Source organism: Aphis gossypii, chromosome X (genome assembly GCF_020184175.1).
Source record: "Aphis gossypii isolate Hap1 chromosome X, ASM2018417v2, whole genome shotgun sequence".
NCBI lineage: Eukaryota > Metazoa > Arthropoda > Insecta > Hemiptera > Aphididae > Aphis > Aphis gossypii.
Window position 1 is genome coordinate 29,217,974 of NC_065533.1, and position 23,524 is coordinate 29,241,497.

The following is a 23,524-nucleotide window of genomic DNA, read 5'->3' on the forward strand; positions in this document are numbered from 1 at the left end:
TAAATTAAAGGCAACAGAATATATTTATATTATTTGGCAATAAATTTATATAATCATCAAAAATAAAATATTTCTATCCTTATCATTTCATAAAAACAATAATAATTATTTTATAACAATATAAATTTAATATAGTAGTTAATAAGTCATTTCATAGTTTTAAAAGTAGAAAACAAATTCATTTTTTATTTATTTATTATTATTTTTTATTTAATTTAAAAAAACTATTTTTTTTGTTTTTTGATAAAAGTTTCATGTCCTCTTATAAATTTGACAGGAATTTTGTATTGATCTGGAAAAAAATAAATAGTTAATTAAAAGAGATAATTCAATTAATTAAAAAAATATTATAAAATAGTTATAAGCCTTATAAGATAAACTCAACATCTAAGTAACGGATGTTCTACATACCTACGCATGTTATATACATCATTATTATTACATTTTCTAGAATTTGAACATTAAATGACTTAAAAAATATAGTTTAAAATTTTAATTTCAGAAAAGTATATTATTATAGTTATTATTATTGTATAAACCCAGTTTTTAGTTCATAGTTATATTGTTTTGTGTTGATTTTGAATAATGCTTTAATGACTGCTTGAACTGTTTCCAATAGCAATTATTATTTTTTAATTTTATGAAAATTTAACAAAAAACTACCAAAAAAAAAAAAAAGGCATCAGTTGTCATCTTCAGTTTCATAAGATGACAAAGGATAGAATGGTTAAGACACATTATTTGGAAATGTAAGGATGATATTAGTAGAGCAGTCCTGAATTTGGAGCTAATGGGTAAATTACCTAAAGAATATTATAGGAAAAAATAGTTTAACGTGGTAGAAGAATATTTTAATACAATGGGAGTAGATACAAGAATAGAGAGAATTATTTTAAGATCGAGAGAAGTAGAAAGAAATAGTTATAACAGAAAAATTCTTACACAATACTAAGAGTGTCCAATGAAGAAGAACTCAATTCCAATCTTTTAGTTTTTTTTTTTTGCATACCATATACCTCTATTAAAGGGTGTAACTAAAGGCTTAAATCAAAAGTGTTCAAAATGATAAATATGTGAAATATCGTAATAATTTTAATGTGCCAAAATTGTAACTATCTTTAGCTGTCATCATATTGCTGGCTGCTGCAGAAATTAGTATTGATAATAATAATAAATTTAATTTATTTTATGTTACAGTTTGAAAACTTCTTGTCTAATTAATAAATTGTATGTTTATATAAAACTGAAAAGATAACAATCAGTACGCAATAAAATAAATTTCAGCCAATTAACTAAATAACCAATCTAACAAGTTAGGGGGGCACAAAATTAGGTTAACAATTAAATTCATAGAATTAGCACAATGCCAAACTGTATACAGATTAATTGTGCCTATAAAATGTAGAATGGTTAGGATATAAATAAGTAGAATAATACTTAGAGAAGTATGAAAAATACAAAACACACATCCAATGAGCTATTTAGAAGAGATGTAGAAAAATGAAAGGTTTACTCTTCAATTATGAAAATGTACATTTTATTATACAATATATTTAAATGCTTTGTTTAAAAATAATTTTATAACTTTTATTTATTATGTTACTATATGTAAAATATATATATTAAGACATTACAGTAAAGCTTAATTAATCAGTACAGTCGTTTTATAATAAATATTGAAGTATTTAAGAAAAAAAAAACGGAGTAAATATTTTATGAAAATGGTTTGTGCTGCAGACTAACATAAACATACAAACAAGTTTCACAGAAATAAATTTACCCAAAAATGCATTTTGTAAAGATTATATATTATATTATATTATTTATACTTATTTAGTATTTTATAGAGCCTAATACTGTGTTGTATGATAAATAATCTTTATCTCTCTTAAATTATACTTATTTTATTAAACAGAATGTTTAAATAAGTGCCTTAGCTCATTTTACAAGTTATTTTTTAATTTGGACTTTTAATAATTCAGACGATTCAGAACCTTAATTATTCTGGGTTAATGAGTTTATATTATACTTATTTAAGTGAAAAATTTGAATTTTTTTTATGTATAAATGACTTATTGTTATTATATTATATATTTTAAACACTTAAAATATATACTTGCCTGTTAATAATTTATACACAAAAGGAACTTGGGAGCCTTGAATCTGGACTTGTCTATTTTGTGCATTTGGAATATCATTAATAGTTGTACTGGCAGCTACACCATGTTGACATTCTTTACTAAATTTTAAAACATCGACACCATATAACTCCAAATTATTAACTAGAGTAACCTGAAATAATGATGAAAATTAAAAAAATAATATTTTGATTAGATTAAAGATTTATTTTATTATGCTGATAAACAAACTTTTTTGTTTCCACTTCGATTATTAACAGTCATTTCAATATTATTAACTTTTTTCTTTAAATTTTTTTTGGTATCAGTATTCAGGACTGATATTTCAGTCCGATGCATTAGTTTTGTCACTTCTTCAATTAAATCCTTAAAGGTTATTGAAGATTTGTCTTTTCTTTGTGATAGTATTTTTTTTAAGACATCATTTGTATTCACAATCCTAAAACAAAAAAAGTTATAGGAGTTACCTATTGATCTGAATAAGTTAAATAGAAGTTTTTGATTGAAAATAATTAAGGATATTGAAAATAAGAAAATATATTTTTAAATAATATGTATATTAAAAAATACTATTATTATACCAGTACAATATAATATAAGATGATATATTATTTAAAAATAAAAATAAAAATAATATCTATAATACCGAATTGATGTACACAAGTTACTCAAGTTAAAAGACTCAAACTATTGAAAATTATTTGATTACTAAATATTATGATAAAATAATATATACATATATATATATACATAAGAACATTATGGACTCTTTATTTAAATAACTATCAAATTCATATTTATACATCAATATATTTAAAAGCTCCATGGCTTATAGTCTGAAAGTTCTATTTAAAACTATTCATTAAAAAGATTATTTAATTAGGCCCTGAAAATTATGTCAGCATTAAGATGCAGATCTGAATTAAACTACTACTATTGTATTTAAAAAAAAAGTTCAATTGGGTTTAATTTTATACATTGATGTTGGTACTATTAATTGCACTACATTTTCATACTTTTAATTACATATATACAAATAAACCAAACTATTAAAATGAAAAATGTTTATATATGGTCAACTTGAAATATAACAAAACTTGGTATAATGACGTATAATACAAATATTGATAAAATGAACTCTCAACAAAAAAAACTTTTTTTGTGGTTCCTTAAAATATATTACGAATCTTATCTTTTAAATATATAATATTAATAGACTACAAGTATTATGTTAATATTAAAAATAGATTATTTTAAAATAATTAATAAAAAACACTAAAAAATTTAGTGAAACAATTATTTAAATTATCTTTAAAATAAGTAGTCAAAACTAAAAATAAAAGAAATACATACGAAGGGTCCGTTTTGTCTTGCAATTCATATTTCTTAACGTATTCTGTAACATATCTTCGAATAGATGATAATGGTAACTCATCTCCTTTTCTAAAAAATATTTTATATTTAAGTTCATTAATAATATTAACAATTGATAATTTTAAAGAAAATTAACAAACCGACAAAGAAATTCAGAGAATATAGGTTGTAATCCTGGTGTCACTATATAAATTTCTTTTACTGGAGTTGTATATTGATCATTATTTTCTTTAAACTCAGAATTTTCTTCAATATTTATTTCTTGAAATTTGCTATTACTATGCATGACCTGAGTTATTTCAGCAATACCATTACTACCAACATTAAATTTGATTATACACTCTACATCTAATAACTGTAAAAATGTTGATAATTTTTTGAAACTAGTTTTTTTAATATCAAGTTCTATTCCTTCAGGACAAAATTTCATTACATATTTTTTATAAAACGTACTAGCTAAAATTGGCAACATTTCTTTTTTAATACAATATTTTAATGCTTTTAAAGAACACGTCATTAATAATTCGTCCATTTTTTCAATAACAGTTCGGTTATCTTCTATTTGATTTGGTAAATCATTTAATTCAGGTGCTTTTTTAAAAGAACGCTCCATCGTCGAAATTATTTCAGGAATAATGTTAATTATGTTGGATTTAAAAAGTTCATCTTTGTGGAAATGTAACACTTTTAAACATATATCTTTCTTATTTTCATGGTTTTTTATAGTATTGCCATCAATGATCAAGTATCCAATAGCAATAATTTTTTCACAAGAGTTGGTACATATACTCACACACTGATCAACAGGTAATTGAACGAGTAGATCATCATTATTTACAGAAGATATATCTTTTATAGCTAATTGTGATGGATCATTGATCTTGGATTTCAAATCCTCATGCAATATTAATCTAGGGACAATGTGAGGAAATGACCAAACCATAAATAATGTTGGATAATATTTTCCTTTATGATCGAAAACTAATGCAACTTCTTGAGCACAATAAATTTTAATTATGTCATTAGTGTAGGTTATAATTTTCAACAGTGATAATTGTTTATGACTTAAAAATTCATCCAGTGTGTCATTAGTTAAATTAAAATGTTTGCCAATTGTAGATTTGAGTTTCTTTCTAAAACCATAATACAAATATCAATTATAATATCTACAAAATTTAGTTTTTAGTAAAAAAAGTATATTTACTGATCTGCGCCTTTTAGTGGAGTACTCGATTTAATTCGGAATTCTTTTTTGAACATAATTGATAAGATTAATTATAATTAATTGTGGTATAAATACTTGGTCGAACAGACAGGTTTTGACGTCCAAATAAAAACTCCAGACAATCAGAATCCTTATACTACTACTTTACAATCATAAATTTAAAGCGATAGTTCATAACCTAATCTGCGAGAAAAACAAGTTTAGTATATAAACACTACATAATATATAGAGTATTATATTATATTGTTGACCAAAAAAACATACCTTTAACGAGTTAGTAATGAAGAGCGAAGAATTGTACGTCTACTGACTACTGAATATTCGCAATCGCTGTGAAGTGTGGACCTTAGTGTTGACTCTTGAGATAGTGAGTGCGAAAACCACTGACTGCAAACAAGTAGATTTTGAAATTTACATAATTATATCATGTATTTATGTCCATCAAAACTCAAAAGTATTTAAAATTATAAAGACGAGCACTATAAATTGTCACGTTATCACGAATCATCTTCTTGTGATAAAACGACCTGGACGACGGAACTCAACACGCAAAATGTGATGGCAACACTGTAGTACCCTATCAATTTCGTTTGTAGGATTCAGTCTGGGATGGGAGAACTGCCCGCCGCGGCGCCGCCCGGCAGTCAGTAGTCGGTACGGTTATTGGACGATGACTCCGCCTCACTATCTCACTCTCTACGACGACAACAAGTAACTACAACGGCGAATTTTTAACGGTTTTTTTACGGCGGCTCGGGTCTATTGTGGAGTGCGGAACTGCGGACTGTAGTATTGATTACTTTCCGTTCTAACTTAAATTTGTACAACGATCGGTACAGAACGTAATTGAGTTGTGACTTTTTATAGTGATATAGATCATTTTCTATTAATATGATTGTTTTACCGGTTTTGTGATTTGTTTTCATTTCGTGATGATGTAGAACAACTAGTCACCCAGTTGTGAGATAACGCATCTACCTACCGAAGTTCACTCATAATCCTGTTTAAGTTTGATTCCATTCGTTTGTAAGATTCGTATCCAGTGACTGTCAATATGTCTCAATTTGTTGTGAGTATTCTTATTTATGCTCAGTAATTTTTATAACTTTACAAAGTGTACCCATGTATACCCTCCAATACACAACTGATTACATCGAGGATTACATAGGTACCTAATTGCCCAAGGTGTGTTAGTTATTTTAACTTATTTTTATACCTTCAATATTATGCAAGTTTATAATCTGGTAGGTACTTAAGTACTTCAAATTTAAAAAAACTTTAAATTTTATAAGAAGTTGATTAAATTGTCCTCCTCATTCATATTATATTCATGAGTTAATCCTTAATAAAAGATTAGTTCTTACATTATGCTTGGTACCTAAAGATATTTTATTATTTACCAGTCTTGCTTATTATGTGTCATTAGCTGAAGTAGTAGAAGGTATGTGTGTGTTATCAATGCACAAACAAAGTTATTTATATGTATATGCATTATTCATAATATTATATAGTTTATACTACTACACCAACGTCTTCTATCGTAGATTCTATTTGAATTCACAAGACTGATCTATGTGTTTTAGTCTGAAATCTATAGGTACCTATAAGTACTGATATTTTTATTTTTAACAAAAGTGGGTAATATCCTTGAAATTTTCAAATTATAAAATATAAATCATCAAATATTTTAATAATAAGCAATAATAATAAATTTATGATATACGAAGACAATTATTAATTATTATTTGTTAACAACATTTAGACTAAATATAATTTTTTTAAGTTCCTATAAATAAATCTTAAAAATATAATGATAGCTAAGGGTGCTTAGATTTTGCAAACCCTCCAAAACCCAAAGATGTCCATTTTCTAACATTATGCACCATGAACCAAGACAGTGGGCGTTAATAAGTGAGTGAATAATTGATGCACACATTCAATCATATATATATATATATATATATTAAATGATATGTAGTTATAATTTTAACTGTCATTAGTGCTCACAGATCTATATTTAATTCATAGAATCTATCTTTGAATAAAATCTATTATTTCAATACTTATAACTTTCTATACTACCTATGCTAAATAAAGATTTTTTAACATAAAACGAATCTTTTCACATTTTCTTGATTGACAAAATAATATAAAGTCCCATTCAAATAATATTCATTTTTGGTATACCTATTACCTACCTAAACTGTTGCAATTTTAATGTTCATGAAAATATTTTTAGTTAATATTTATAGAACACATACAGGGACATTTTAATATAAATTAGGTGATTATTTATGTAGCTACAAATTGCATACAAATCTGAAAACACAAAATAAAATTCTATTACTATAAGCTCTATTTATAAAATTAATTAGCTATTTAAGAATTATAATATCTTTGTGTTATATTTCGTTTTTTTAATGTTAATTTAATATAATCTATATTCTGTTCAGTGGTTCATAGTCAGTATCAACCAGTTTTTGTTAGGAAATACCTGTTTATCCTTCCCATCGAGTCAACCATTTATAAATTTAACATAATATAGTTTACTTATGTTTACCCACACCTATGAGAATTAATCGTTCGCTAACTATGCTTCTCAGCTGGAGTATATTATTTTCTAAATTAAATTAGGTATTTTTGTTAACTTTTGAGTGATAGAATATAACCAAATTAAAAAGCCATTGTTGATTATTTAGATGATCAGTACCTATTCAAAATTTTATTATTACTTACTTATTACTAGATTTCAGGCTTTTAGTTTTGAAAAAAGTTGAAATGTGATAGGTTTAATTATCTAAAATATATATAACCTTAAACACTAAATTACATTAATTAAAATTTTTCAAATAAAATGAATAATAGGTAGGTACCAATAATAGTCTATTATATACCTACTACTTAAGTCTTTGATTAAAATTTTCCACCGATTGGGTCCCGTGTTCAAAAACTTAATACTGCACTAGTTGGGTCTCTGAAAAAAGAAACATTTTTCTTCCCATTATTACAGAATTTAGAACTATCATTAACATTTATGTGCTTGCTTTTTAATATATTGTATGGCATATGATTACATATAAGTAGTATAAAAAGTGTAGATACTAAGTTACCTATAATGTTATAGGAGGAAAGTACAGAATCTATATTATACTTGATTTTATAATACTATGATTAGTCAAATAATTTTACATGGATCCAATTGGTACAAATTTTAAAATGTATTATATTTGGATCCAACTTGAATGCATCCTGATTAGCATCACATAAATTATAATTAACTATAATTTTGTTGTAATTACAATTAAACTCTTGGTTTTTTTTAGCCTCATGCTTGTATAATTTTATACATACTTACAACTTTACAAGATGTATTTTAATATTTTTAATCCCCAATTTTTTTCAGTGTTTTAGCAAGTATACTCCAACATGATATAGAATTAATGTGTTGATAATGACACAAATATGCAATTATAATCAATAAACATAGAAATATGCTTTAATATACATTCAAAAAAAATGTATGCACTTGCATTACAAAATAAAAAACCAATAATAGTTGTACAAATAGAAAACAAATACATTGCAATTCATTAATTTGCTTTAATTTATTAGGTTTTATTGATAATTGTAAATGATAAAAATATATTTGTTTTTGATCTCGAAATAATTATTAAATATTAAACCATACCTAGTTAATTTCTTTTCACAATTTATAAAATATTCCAAAATAGTTATATTACCAAAAACTTAACATTCTTAACTATTCGAAATAAATTTACCCTGTGAACTTTGTATGAAAAAAATTGTGCACGTTTTATTTTAATCTTTATAAAACTGCTTATGCTCAGTAATATGTAAAAACTTAAAAATGTGGACCCTACTTATTAAGTATAGCAATTTAAAAATGCAATATATTATAAAAGTTAATATCTTAATCTAAAATTGAACATGCTTGTATAATTATTTTTGTATGCAGTTAAATACAGTGTATTCTCAATTATCTTTGGGCGGATTATCCGTAGTCTTCTGCGGAATCATCTACGTACAAAAATTATAAAATTTAAATTATTTTTATAATATTATGTGTTTAAAATAAAGAGAAAACATGCTCTAATGTAATTTTCCTTAAATACTATTTAAAATTACATGATTTAATTTTTATTTATATAATATGTAATTATGACATTTTTGTTTGAATTTTAACTTTGCGGAATTCACTTGTACGTGGATACTAACTACTAAGCCACCTTATTCTACAGATAATTGAGAGTACAATGTATATTGATAACCAAATTTGTTTAGCTTAGAATTAAATTAAAATGGTTAATTGTTAATTACTGGTTAATTACTTTCAGACTGAATTTTCACCTCCCGTGAAATTTAAATCAAAGCACGAAGATGAAGAAAATACAGTACTTGATTATTATATGGTATTAGCACCATTTCAAAAGCAGACTCAAGTAGAATTTTCAAACATAAAAATTAAAGAAACTGCTATTAGATTTCTGACAGTTGCTAACTTGTTTGACAAACCTAGACAGGTTAATATTTATATAATTAGATTTTTTTTTTTATTATTTTATTATTTAAATTTAATTTTTACAGTTTATCTTACCTCATTCAAATGATGGTATATTCTTTGATGTTTATGAGTTCACCTTACAACCAAATTCACAACGTAAACTATCAATTACTTGGCAACCATCTGTATATGGAAACATGCGAAAATTGATTAGAATAGAACAAGTAGATAACAACCGAAAATATGATTTTATTGTTTTGGGAAATTGTATTGATCCTTTACACAAGAAACTAAAAGTAAGTTAAGTTTTTTTATTTATTGATTTGAGTCTCAATATTTATATTTTTGTTTATTAACTCAATATTGTATTAGTTTTTAATTTGTAGTCAATATTTTTCAGGGTACTTCTGTAACATTGGCAAAGTCTAAAAATACAGATTTAACTAAAAAAAGATTTAATAGCGGAAAGAACAAAATAACCTTAAATAAAACAAGATTTGTTCGTTGTGCATCAGAAAGAGTTCTTTTAGTTGATAATGCTTCAAAAATATCTGCACCTATTTGTGCTGATGCTTTAGAATCACCTATGAGACGGCAAACCTATTTAGTTGGAGAAAAAGAAAATATACCAAATTTGGAAAACAACATGGTTAACCATGACACAATCTTCATTAGTTCTGATTATGGTCTTAAACATTCTGATAAAATTCATCAAAGTACTACAATTAATAATCCCTTAAATACTCAAAGATCAAATTGTGACGTAATGACCGACGATTCATTAGACGAATCACTCAATAAATTAATTAGCACTAATTCTCCATTTAATGACTTCTTTTTGACTCCATTAAAAAGTACTGAAAACTTACTATCTCCATTCACTACCACAAAAAAATGTATTAATTTTGATATAGCTGATGAAAACACAGCTTTTACTTCTTTCAACACTTCACCATTTAAGCCAATAGATGCTTCAACTGCAGCTAAGACTTACACTCCTGATAATAGAAAACCTACTAGAATATCAGTGAACCTTTGTGAGAAATTTAAAGAAATACCAAATAACAATTTAAATATTGATAATACAACTTTTATTAAAAATATCAGCCCCGACCAATTTACTTTGCCTTTAAAAGTTGAACAATCTTTTAACATATCACAAAATCAGGAACGGACTACTACTCAGACACCTATGCATCATACAAGTAAATTTATAATATTATTCAATACTAATTTAACTCATAATTAACTATATTAATTTTATTTTTAATATTTTAGAAATTATTTCAAGCAGTACTAAGCCCAAAAGACCATCATTTGTTCTAAAAAATTCTCCTTATTACAAGTGTAGCCCAAAATCATCAATGATTTCTAAGAATAGATTGAAACAATACAGTAAGTTATTATTTATAATGTATTACATACATTCTTTTACATTATTAAATAGTTTTAACAGTGTATTATTTATTAAAGATTTATAAACAAACCATTATTTTTTAAGGCATTCTTAGTCCTCGAACTGCAAAAAAACATTTGAGAACTCCAAAATTAGATAAGTGTGATCAATACCTCAAGTGCTTAGCAAATCCAGAACTAGTCTATCACAATAATGCTGAAGATCCATTTTTAAAAATGTATGTTAAAATATCATCTAATATAATTTGTTGTATTAATATGTATTTTTAATACAACATAATTTAATTATTTATTTATATTTAAAAGTATGTTATTGACTGTAGATATAAATTTAGTGTATATTTGTATTTTAGGTCTCAATATTATGAATCAGAATGGTTAGATCGCCAAGAATCTGATATGATTCGATGGTTAAATGCACTGCTTATGCCTACTGATAAGTTAGCAGATGAAGAACAAATAAATGATTTAGAGCAAGCAGCAGTGGCTTGGACAGAAGCATCCAAGACAAGTCATAGAAATAAGCCTATGCAATTTGCTACTCAAAAAGATCTTTTTGTATCTCAAATATACAAGCAGTCTCCACAACAGTGGAGCGCATTACGGAAAGCAACTTCAAATCTTATTACATCTACAAATGTTGCAACTGTTTTATCAAAATTGTCCATATCTATAGAAAAAGATCTTATAACAGTACGAGATGATCGTCAAATACATTTGGATTTAAGTAAGATTTTTTCATGTTAAAATTAATTGTATAGTTAACAACTATATTGTATTTTATTAGATTTAAAGAAAAAAATTACGGATTTGTTAAAATGCTATAATCCACTGTGGTTACGAATTGGTTTGGAAGCAGTGTATGGTCAAATAATCCCCATAAATTCTGGATCTCATGATTTAGATGGTCTTGGATGGTTTATTCGTAAAAATTTGTTTAATAATGATTTCATCAAACAAAAGTTTACCAAAGCTACTGTTCTTCAAGTCAACCTTCCCACTTACAACGTAAAAAAAAATATTTGAAATTTCATTGATTATTATTGAAAAAATATATATATGTTTCATATTGCAGATTGCCATGAAAAAATTTATCTTGAGAAAAATATTTATGCTTGTATATTTTTTGGACCGTGCTAAAGAACAACAATTAATTAGACATAATCCATGTCTTTTCAAAATAGACTCCCCTTTTAAAGTGAGTGTTGTATTAATTATGTGTTTAATATGACTTATTATAACTCAAACCAATATTTTTTTTTATATATATACAGAGCAGCTATGACTTCTTGATGGGATTTTGTGCTGACATGGTAACAGCAAATGGAGATATAAATCGTCGGCTACGTAGTATAGGCTATAATTTGAGCCATAAACAGACTCATTTGGATGAAGTTAATTATGCTGTTAAATCATTAAATGACCTTAGGGATGGAACGAGAATCACTAGAGTTGTAGAAATCTTGTTCAAAGGGGAACCATTGTCACAGAAACTAAGACTTCCTGCTATATCGAAACTGCAAAAAATTCACAATGTTAATTTGGCATTAACGAGGATATCTGAACATATTAGTATTGAGGGAAATATAAGTACTCGTGACATTGTAAATGGTCACAGAGAAAAAATGTTATCACTATTCTGGCAATTAATTTATAAGTATTTAACTCCTCGGTACAATAAAGCAGCAGTAACAATTCAACATTGGTGGCGCAATAACAACCTCAAATTAGTAATTATGAAAAGAATTAGAGCTAAGCAAACTTTTAAACGACACTTAGCTGCTGCAAGAATACAAGCTTGTATTCGTGGTTATTTAACCAGAAAGCATTGGCCTCATACGCAAGCTAAATTGATTGAAAACCGTGAAAAGTTACATCTAGCATCAACTAAAATCAAACAATACTTACAAGATAAACTTAAGCTTTTAACTGAGGATCGAAAACAATATATAATTTTAAAAAGAACCACGGTGTTTGTTCAAAGAAAATTTAGATCCAAAATTGCAATGAAAAGAGATCGACAACAATTTATAAAAATTAAACAATCAGCTTTACTAATTCAAAAAGTGTATCGTGGTTTTATGATAAGAAAATACTGGTCACAAATAAAAAATTCTCTTATAATAGAAAAGATAAATCGTATTAATGCCATAAATATAATCAAACGATCTCTAAGAAAAAACTTGCCACCAACTGAAGATGAAATATATTATAAAAAAATAATGCATACAACGGTAATTGTTCAAAGAAGATTTAGGGCTAATAAACTAATGAAAGTACAGATGGAAGCATTTATTAAACTAAAGAAAAGTGCAATTGTCATACAACAAAAATTTAGAGCAAAACAAGCCATGATTAAACAAAAAGAACACTATTTAAAACTTAAAATGTGTGCACTCAAGCTACAGGCTGTAACTCGAGGTTATATTGTGCGAAAACAATGGTCTGTATTACATGCTGAATTGCAAGCGAATAGAATGCGTTTAACCATCTGTAGTAATATTATTAAGAGAACACTCAGAAGTAATCTTCCGTTAACAGAAGACCGTATTAAATTTCTCAATTTAAAAAGATCTGTCATCATTATACAAAACCGTTTCCGTGCTTTGAAAGAAATGAAACTGCAAAGACAAAAATATCTAAAACTTAAAACTGTAACATTGAAGCTGCAAAGTGTGGCTAGAGGATATATAGTAAGAAAGCAATGGCCATCTTTACGAAATGAATTGATAGTAAAACGTCAGTATTTGATTAATTCTAGTAATATAATTAAAAGGGTTCTGAGAAAAAATCTTCCATTAACAGATGACCGAATTAAATTTCTTGATTTAAAAAGATCAGCCATTATTATACAAAACCATTTCCGTGCATTAAAAGAAATGAAAATACAACGACAAAAATATCTAAAACTTAAAACTGTAACACTGAAGCTGCAAAGTGTGGCTAGAGGATATATAGTAAGAAAGCAATGGCCATCTTTACAAAAAGAATTGATGGTAAAACGTCAATATTTGATTAATTGTAGTAATATAATTAAAAGGGTTCTGAGAAAAAATCTTCCATTAACAGATGACCGAATTAAATTTCTTGATTTAAAAAGATCAGCCATTATTATACAAAACCATTTCCGTGCATTAAAAGAAATGAAAATACAACGACAAAAATATCTAAAACTTAAAACTGTGACACTTAAGCTGCAAAGTATGGCTAGAGGATATATAGCAAGAAAGCAATGGCCAACTTTACGAAATGAATTGATAGTAAAACGTCAATATTTGATTAATTGTAGTAATATAATTAAAAGGGCTCTGAGGAAAAATCTACCAGTTAATAACGATCGTTTAAGATTTCTTGAACTTAGAAGAGCTACAATTGTTATCCAAAGTAGATTCAGAGCTAAAAGACAATTAAAAAAATATCAGACACTACGTAACAATGTTATCATAGTTCAAAGAAGATTTAGAGCTAATGTGGCAATGAGACAACAACAACTTATTTATCAAAAAATCAGAGCAAGGATTATTCGACTACAAGCATTCTTTAGAGGATATTTGGTGCTTAAAAAATGGCCAGAGACTAAATGTGAGTTAGAAGCTAATAAGAAACAATTAATTTCTGCTAGTAACACAATAAAAAAATTCCTGCGCCTATGCTTGTTACCCACCCCGGATCGTTTAAGATATATAAAACTAAGACAGTCAGTGATGAACCTCCAGGCAAGATATCGAGCCAATGTTGCAATGAAATTAGCAGAACGTGACTATTTATTATTAAAATGTTGTACAATCACATTACAAAGACGTTACAGAGCACACAAAGCCATGTTGATGCAAAAACAGAGATACGAGCTTCTGAAAAAGTCCACCATCATATTACAAACTCATATTAGAGGATATTTGGCACGTAAACGTTGGCTTCAGTTAAAAGATAATATGGAAGTTGAACGTAGATTAGCTCTTGAAACTTTAGAGGTAAGTTTTTGATATTTTATTTTAAAAATATTTTTTCTTTCTGTATTCAGCTTCACGGCAGCTCGCATAATACATTAATACCTCTTCTACTAAGCAATTGGGTATTATATTCTCTTCTGCTTGTTATGCATATCTCATTCTATCTAGAGAAAAAAAATACTCTATTCTTTCCAAACTTTGTAAGCGTTGTATACCTATATGATTTAAACATATTCAGTGCAAACGGTTGTTAGCTGGCCATGTGTTTCTATTTGAGTTGAAAATGAAAATGCGAGCTGCCGTTCAGTTACAAATTTGGATCAGAAACGTTATGTTAAATCGTAAACATTTACAGAAGGAGAATGTTGCGGCATCGAAAATTCAAGCTATTGTAAGAGGATTTTTGGTAAGAAAGAAATTGCCCAAGATCAAGGAAGAATTACATATTCAAAAACTTGTGCGAGCTGCTACTTTAATACAGGTAAATTGTCAATGTAAAATATCATATAACTGTATAACTTTAAATAGATTATCTATGTGAATAAATATGGATTAAATTATTTAACAGGCAATATGGAGAGGTTATACTGTAAGAAAGAGGTATCAATGTAGACGACAAACTATTAGATTCCCTAAAAAAGGTGCTCTCACATTGGGCAAACGACATAATGACGTGGTTGATGTATTAAACAAGCAAAAAAGAAATGAATATTCCTATAGGGAACTTACTACAGTTTTCTGGAATTTAGGTAGTGTATCTTTGCTATAATATTCTTATAGATTTAACTAAGTAGTACAGTAATGTATATTTTAACTATATACTTATGTTTAGATGTTTAGAATTAATTAAATTTTTTTATTTTCAGTTTAATTGACTATTAGTAAATAATTACATGTACTATATTATATTATGTTGATACTAAATTTTCTAAATTAAATCTAATACTAATAATTTAATATTTCTTTTATCTTTTGCTATATGTTATATTTATAGTTGTTTTTTAGTGCAATGTTTTGTTTTTAGATACATGTACAACCTTATCCAAAGAGCTGTGTTTGAAGACATCAGAAGGTACGATTATTGACTACCTTTTTCACTTTTTGCATTATTCCAATCAGTCTCAGCCTAGTCTTGAAGCAAGGGAGCCAGCAATCCGTGTGTTGACAAATTTACTTAAATATCACGAAACCTCTTGGCACATCTGGGTGGTAAGTACTTAAACTATTACCCCTATTTTTGTTTTTATAAATCATCATTAATAAATATGCTACAATCAGTAAGTCTCTATAATTTTATTAAGTATTTATTTGTAAATTCTTAAGACATTAACAATTGAAATTATAATATTTTAGAGAACTGTAAATGCTGATATGGTCAAAGACTTAATCAAAATGATGAAGACGTGCTGTGGCAAAATCAGTTCCAAGAAATTGTATTGTTCTATTGCTACTTGGCTCTGGATAGCTTTACAAGACCCAGAAAAGAAAATTGTTAGTATTTTTTGTTATATTTTTTTTTAAGAAGAAACTTCACTTGCATACTTGGTCTTACTAACGTAGCAAATTGTACATTATAAATACTACTAAAGTTCATTTATAAATTATAAAGCTTAAATTAATAATATTATTCATTAAATTTTTAAAATTGTTTGTTATCAATTTTCTGTCTTTTAAATTCTCTAATAGGTCAATTCACTCTTATATTTAGTAAATATCAATACACTATTTATTGGTTTTTCCCGCTAGCAATATAATAAACTTTTTGTTAGTAGAACTTAATACTTTGGTGTTTTTAGCTACTATAACAGTTAATTATTAAATTTAAAACTTAAAATTAAGAATATTATTGATGTTTGTTCTTTTTACAATCTTAAAATTTTTATGTGAGCTAAAAATATGTAAAATATGTTTTATGGGTTAATTTTAACAATGATGATTCATTATCAAACTTAATGAACTTTTGAATAATCAGATAGGCTTATGTCACCAAGAATTAAAATTAAATTTACCTTATTCTAAAGCGTAAAAAATCTCATCTCATCTCTTTTAAGAAATTTATCACTTAAAAGAATATGCCCATAATTTTTATTTTAAATTGTTGATTTATTTGTTGCAGTATATCAAAAAAATTCCATCTGCTATAGTAGACTTAAAATTCATGATGGATACTTTGAAAAAAAGATACACAATTTCTAAATTGGACAAGAAGACCATGGTGTTACCTTCGACACGGCCTACATGGAGTATTGGCTCTAAATGTCAAAAGTGTTTTGACTCTGACTACTTTGCAACAATTGAGATTTGCAAACTGTTGAACATTTAAATAATTATTTCATATTTCTTACATTTTTTTCTATTTATTATAATTTTTTTTATTATTAACTGTTGATTTTTTTTTCTTTATCTGTGTATATATTATAATTATTACTATATTTTAGGAATTAAAATACATTATTTTATAATTGCTTGTTTATTAAATCATTGATCTAATAAGATAATTTATTGTAAGATCAATTAATTATTAGTAGTGAATGTAATAAGAACAATTGAATGGTATTTAATAACTGAATAATTTTTGACATAAAAATGGTTTAAAATTATAAAATACTATAAAATTTAACTTATGAATATATTTGTAATTTTTTTAAATGGAAGGTATTATTAATTATTGAAAAAATCAATACTAATTTGTTTTAATACAAAATAATATTTTATGATTTATGAACTGAATATCTGTTGAAATGTATTGTATTTATCTATAATTCATTCAAAAAAATTCCATACTTAGTATAATATAAATAAAACTATAATTTCGCTTACAAAAACAATTTAATTTATTTATTCATGTATGCAATTGGAATTTTAACAAATTATACTAAAAACTTAAGATCATAAAATATTTGTTATTTATTTTACGAGTGCTGCCAAAAATCAATTAATAAGTATAAGCAATTTTAATAAATATCAAATAATTTATATTAAAGATTTTATTTTAAGGTAGCTTGAGTAGTAGAAAAGAAAACTAGCAATTTTACAAAACAGTTTATGATAAGTTTTTTATTTTGTCTATCATCTTAAACCAAAAATGTCAAATCAATCATATTAAATGTTGTGAAATTGAAGTAAAATATTTAGTATAAATAATAATAGTTATTAATAAACTAACGACATGGTTTTATTAGGTCAACTTACCTTAGTTAATTTTTCAATTTACTATAAATGCCAATAAAATCTTCTTAAAAAATTTATATTATAAGTATCTTCTAAAAATAATTAAAATTTAATGAACTATAGGTCCATATTGTGTAAATTCAACAATTAAATGATATAAAACATAATAACAATAATATAGCATGACTTAATACTTCAATGGATTTAGAACAATACTATATAATTAGTGGATATATAAAAATATAGTTTTCCTAGGTCTTATCATTTATTGCTTGACAAAAATGCTCATTGTTAATTACATTTTGGAATAATTAAATATTGATTAACATAGACTACCTATAAGGCTATAACTGAGTATACCATACAGTTCAATGATTAAATATATTCTTGAACTAATTATGTAAGTTTCTGTCTTTTGTATAATGATGTATTAGATATTGAATGATTTTAAATTAGATATAATTAATCGACTCATCACAGCTTCGCCTGTAATTAGTTGTTTATTTTGCTTTCAGACGATGATATTATATAGAATTTTTTATTCAAATTTTATCGTTACATGTTATCGGTAAGTAAATATAAAAAACGGTTAATGAAAACGTATTGAAATGTTTTTATCTGTATTAATGATAAATATATTTTTATTAAAAATGGGAACATAGAAATACAATCCCCCTCTCCCACGCTTCCGACAAAAAAATTAAATGTCGGGCGATGTGGTGACATTCAAGAAAGTATTTAGTACGACTCTGTGAAAAAAGTTGTAAAATAGGTCAATAACGTCGTTAGAATATTGGAACATTTAATTACAATGCACCCTCCAGACAAAAAAAAAATGGAAAAAAGATAAATAGTTTTGTCACAAAATAGTTACATAAAAAATGTTGTGGTAGATTTGGGAAAATTGTCAATTAACTTATTGGTCTTTGCTGTTACCTATTTTACAGAAATTTATTGGCAATGAGATGCATTGTGTTGATTCTTCGATCGCCATGGAAACAAATAATAACAAATTCTGAGATAATAATTTCTTTCGCGCTAATTATTATTATTATTATTATTATAACCACGGTAATTATAATAAGAATAATATAATATAATATACCGTGATGATAACTAAAGCAATCAAAATTATTGTTATTATTCTAACTAATAGCAACCAAAATAACGAAAATTCCAATCGTAAATCTCAAAATGTCTGTTTAAACACCTCCCGGGATTAGGGCTTATTAACAAAAATAGAACTAAAACTTTCTCTGTGATGTCATCTTTAATTAAAAAAAAAAATGCACGACGATTGAATAAATAAGTAGTTTTCGGAGTTATCCCGAACAAAAAAAGCGACTTCATTAATTTATATAGAAGTATAAAATATATTATATTTGTTTCTTAGCCAATATTTTTTTTATTTTTACTTTATTTAACTTGTAAACTATTATTTTATAATAATATGATTGTTTCTAAGTAAATATACATATATATATATTTATATATTTTTTATATTAAAATTATATATTTGCTAGGTATTATATTTTTGTCTGCTATCCAATTTAAGAAAAATATGTAATATATAGGTATATATATATACCTATATCACAATTAATATTTATAGGTAATCTGATAAAACTTAATTTACAAAAACTAAATTTATGTAGGGTGCCATTTGATTTTGTTAATAATAGGTACCTAACTAAAGAGTTAAAAATAAAGATAAAAATTTGATAATTAAATAAATAAATACGAGAAATAATAAAGTATATTTGAAAATAAAAGATTTGAGAAATTTACTTATATATTGTAATTTTTTAGAGTTGTATTCTGTTATTTTACTTTTTACTATGACCATTGACCATAGCTGATAATATCAAATTAAACATCAAAAAAATTGATGTGACACTTGTCCATTTATTAAAATTTTAGTCATTCTACGCTATTAGGTACTTGTTAGACTTACCCTTGGTTATTATATTTATTAATAAATTTTGTTTGATAGTTTTATTGCTTAAAGCTTAAATGTTTAATTTCTAAATTATTATCATGTAGATTATTATAGTATACAGTTGTAAAGTTGACATTATGTTTTGAAAAATCATAATAAGTACTAGGTAGTATTTTTTCCAAACTTTACCTTATCATAGACCATAGTTAATCTTATCAATTTATTTAATAGCTATTTAATTCAAAAACTTGAAAAACTTATTTATCTAGCTCACTATTGTTAGTATAAACTTTACTAAAATAGTAAAATGAGTTAATTATGAGTAGGATTTTAAAATTTTAAAATTTAAAATTGTTTAAAGTTCAACTACAAAAATATTATGCTTTATAGGCGCAAATAAGGAATTATATTGGCGGGCGCTCAAGCCCTTTTAATTCACCGAAAATTTCCCACACCCCCTCCACATCAAATAAAAATATTAACTCTATAATTAAAATGTAAAAAAATATATATATTGACCATATTGAACACTTTTACAGTCATAGGGAGCAGTCGAAAACAACATTTGATTAATAGATACATTCAATTTTAATATAAGAGTAAATATTGGGGGGGCTTAGTCCCCCCAAGCCCCAACCTATTTGCGCCTATGATGTCCAAAGCACCAAGTTATTGCGAATTCTTAATTTAGGAATATTATGTTGAATTTAATAACATTTTAAATTATTTAAAGTAAAGCAATGTATTGGTATTTAGTTTTACAATGTGGTATATTTTTTTTATATTTTTTTGTCATCACATTTTAAGACTATAAAAGTGCATAGATTTTCAACTTACGGTTGGTTGCTGGTCGCAAATTATTGATACTTTGGGAACGACAAAAGTATTAAAACATCACTACTTTTCAAAATAATAGAGAAAAAAATTTAAAAAAAACTAAGGAAAACGGGAATTATTATGCAAAAACAATTTTTGACTAAATCGATTTTGTTTTATTTTTTTTTTAAATTCAAAACGAATAAATATCAACTAACTTAAGTTTTAACAAATATTAGGTAACACTTTAGAGATATCATTAAAAAAATATTCTTACACTTTTGAACAAATTTCTTATTATTAAGATATGTATAAAAGTTGAAAATGTAATACAAGGTTCCTCTTAAGTTGTAATTACCGAATTTAAAAGTATCAACAAAATACTCGCTATTATTTTTATACCTAATATCATTTAAAATTGAAATAGACGATGCTATGAAAATTCGATGATTATTTTGTTGCTAATTATTCATAATATTTTTAGTTTTTATATAGTATAAGGCTTTTAAAATAATGTTACTCATTAATTATTCTTAAAGCAATTTAAAAATATCGAAAATATATTGTCAATTTTTTTTTTTGTAAGATTGATGTATGTTGGTATAATTATTTTTCAAAAATATTACTTGTTAGGACTTTCAAATTTTTGGCACTTCGTAAACATTCAGTATCTATATATTATTTATCATTTTAACCGATTTTAAACTACTCGTAATTATATAAGACGAACAAATTAATAGTGCTCTTTTAAAATAGGTACGAGGTATTTACATTATGTATACACATTTTTATTTTTAAAAATTAATTCGACACACGGTAATACTAATAGAAAAAAAATAAAGAGTGGTCAAGTACTACACAGCTCTGCTGTATAGTAAGTCACTATAATGGGTATATTAAATTTGGATTCAATGATACGTATCATTATATACGAAAAACGATTCTAAATATAGTTAATTTCTAGTGGTTGTTGAAAAAGGCGGTTTATGTTTTAATGGCCTAAATACACCAAAATTTAAGTTTTTTTATAATTATTGTAAGCCAAACTTATGAAAAATCTTGTATTCAATTTTCAACTCTTAGCTACTTATACAAACATTTTTATGAATTATACCTACAAATTAATTTGCATGTAAAAATTGTGCATATGTATTCTTGTAATTTTTGAACCACTATAAGACTAACTTATGAGGAACTTTATATTAAATTTTAAAGTATTTTGACTCGGCCAATAAAAGTTTATGGATATTTATAAAAAAAAAATAAACAAAAATGAATATTTTAAATGCCTAGCATTTATAGCATTAAAATAAGCGAAGTATTTTGAAAATTAAATTATGTATAAAGAAAACGCCAATCTAAATAACTATTTTCAAGTATCTATGACTTATACTTTTTGATTTATATCAAATATTTAAATTCGTTTGAAGATAAATTGTTATAGTTACGCGATTTCGTAAAAATTTTAAATTCAAATGAACTTAAAATTTTTTCTGTAATGATGTTTCGAGTTTTCTATACAGCTATTTGAAGGAAATTTTATGAAAAACTTAGTTTTGAATTTTTGAACAGATATAAACACAAATATTTTTATGATTTTTCAACAACAAAATTACTTCCAAATTTATAAATAACTAACTATAAATGCGTATAAAAATTGTGATTAACGATTTTTGATTTTTTTTTTTTTTAAGTATAATAAGAACAACTCATAAGTAGCTTTGTATTAAAGTAAGTTTTTTTAAGCCAACATTTTTTTATTGACACAAAAAAAAACCTAAAAAAAATCGAAAATTTCAACTGTTTATTAATAACTCAAAAAAAGCCAAAATATTTTAAAAATTTAACTGTATATAGAGTACACTAATATATAAACATTTTGTGAACATTTCAAGTATTTACAGTGATTAGTTTTCAAGTTACAACCATACAAAAAAATCGATTCGGTCGAAAACTGGTTTTGCGTAAAAATTCCTGTTTTCCGTTACTTTTTTAGTTGTTTTTCTCGATTTTTTTGAAAATTGTTTGAAAATGTTTACTTTTGACCTTTATAATACACCAAGGATATTCACTTTGCTATCAGAAACCACCCCCGAAGTTTGAAATTGAAGCATTGTTTTGACAAAAAAGATAATTTTGATAGTTAGGTATCGTAAACATTTTACTTCGTATTACATATTTTTTCAATATTTATAATATATAAGTATATAGGTATATATATCAATAATATTTTGAATCAGTCAATAATATGACAGTGCTTAAATAACACTAACACCTTACCCAATTTGACTAGTGTTTCCTAATACTTTCTAAAACATATATTATGGTAAATTGGAAATGTTTTAAAAAATCCCTTTTTTTAAGTCTAAAATAATATTTTAAATTATTCAAATAGGTATTACTTTGAAAAATGACATAAATTAATGTTTAATAATCTCAATATAATTTTTCAAAAAAAAAACTGTTTACACAATTACACTTATAATACTTTAATAAGTTTAATATCAATTATCAGTAGATTTATCCATATTATAATAAGCAAAATATTTTCGAAAATATTATAATTCATAAATTCCATATATAAGTGACATATATTACTTATAATTTGAATATATCCAGGTATACCTATTCAATTCAACATAATGTATTATGCTTTGAATGCAGTATTATTTAGACTGTGGGTGCTGATTGAAGCCTAGCATCCCCCTTACCCCCCTATATGAGCCTATACAAGGGAGACAATTATGTTGTATTTTAACATTTATTTATATTATTAAAACATTAATAATAACATAGATTTATATCATATAATTATGTTACTGTTTTAAACTCTTGACTCTTGAGTCATTACCGTAATATAACGTAACCTGTATGAATTTTAAAATATACCAAAATATACATTCAATAGTTGAATACAAAATAGTTCCAATTTTGTATTTGCTTTGACATTAGAATGAATTAATTTACTTATAG

At 25.3% G+C, this 23,524-nt stretch overlaps 2 protein-coding genes across 4 annotated transcripts; one reads left to right on the forward strand and one right to left on the reverse strand.

Moving 5' to 3' along the window:
• Nucleotides 1-5,250, reverse strand: LOC114120618 (eukaryotic translation initiation factor 2D). Of its 2 annotated transcripts, none has more exons than XM_050205729.1 (7): nucleotides 5,002-5,250; nucleotides 4,717-4,915; nucleotides 3,653-4,645; nucleotides 3,492-3,581; nucleotides 2,370-2,577; nucleotides 2,121-2,292; nucleotides 1-292 (listed from the first exon to the last, which is right to left on the reverse strand). In XM_050205729.1, the coding sequence occupies exons 2-7, from the start codon at nucleotides 4,770-4,772 to the stop codon at nucleotides 225-227; spliced, it is 1,587 nt and encodes a 528-aa protein (XP_050061686.1). In that variant the 5' UTR covers nucleotides 4,773-4,915; nucleotides 5,002-5,250; the 3' UTR covers nucleotides 1-224. The 2 variants fall into 2 exon arrangements, with proteins under 2 accessions (XP_050061686.1, XP_050061685.1); XM_050205728.1 differs by having other exon boundaries at nucleotides 4,717-4,920.
• A 150-nt stretch (nucleotides 5,251-5,400) lies between these two features.
• On the forward strand, nucleotides 5,401-17,087 carry LOC114120604 (protein abnormal spindle-like). Of its 2 annotated transcripts, none has more exons than XM_027982560.2 (15): nucleotides 5,401-5,806; nucleotides 9,093-9,278; nucleotides 9,343-9,555; nucleotides 9,660-10,464; nucleotides 10,538-10,654; nucleotides 10,761-10,893; nucleotides 11,029-11,402; nucleotides 11,463-11,683; nucleotides 11,751-11,873; nucleotides 11,950-14,646; nucleotides 14,864-15,106; nucleotides 15,194-15,374; nucleotides 15,650-15,834; nucleotides 15,979-16,116; nucleotides 16,742-17,087. In XM_027982560.2, the coding sequence occupies exons 1-15, from the start codon at nucleotides 5,792-5,794 to the stop codon at nucleotides 16,946-16,948; spliced, it is 5,838 nt and encodes a 1,945-aa protein (XP_027838361.2). In that variant the 5' UTR covers nucleotides 5,401-5,791; the 3' UTR covers nucleotides 16,949-17,087. The 2 variants fall into 2 exon arrangements, with proteins under 2 accessions (XP_027838361.2, XP_027838362.2); XM_027982561.2 differs by having other exon boundaries at nucleotides 5,404-5,806; nucleotides 14,981-15,106.
• The last annotated feature ends 6,437 nt before the right edge of the window (nucleotides 17,088-23,524 follow it).

Excerpts from the sequence above, each read along its gene's own strand:
- LOC114120618 (XM_050205729.1), bottom strand. The coding sequence starts at position 4,772 with ATGTTCAAAAAAGAATTCCGAATTAAATCGAGTACTCCACTAAAAGGC. Across the intron at positions 4,646-4,716 it reads CCACTAAAAGGCGCAGATCA|AAAGAAACTCAAATCTACAA; the intron begins GTAAATATACTT and ends TTATGGTTTTAG. Across the intron at positions 2,293-2,369 it reads ATCGAAGTGGAAACAAAAAA|GTTACTCTAGTTAATAATTT; the intron begins GTTTGTTTATCA and ends TCATTATTTCAG.
- LOC114120604 (XM_027982560.2), top strand. Across the intron at positions 11,684-11,750 it reads TCAACCTTCCCACTTACAAC|ATTGCCATGAAAAAATTTAT; the intron begins GTAAAAAAAAAT and ends TTCATATTGCAG. Across the intron at positions 11,874-11,949 it reads AAATAGACTCCCCTTTTAAA|AGCAGCTATGACTTCTTGAT; the intron begins GTGAGTGTTGTA and ends ATATATATACAG.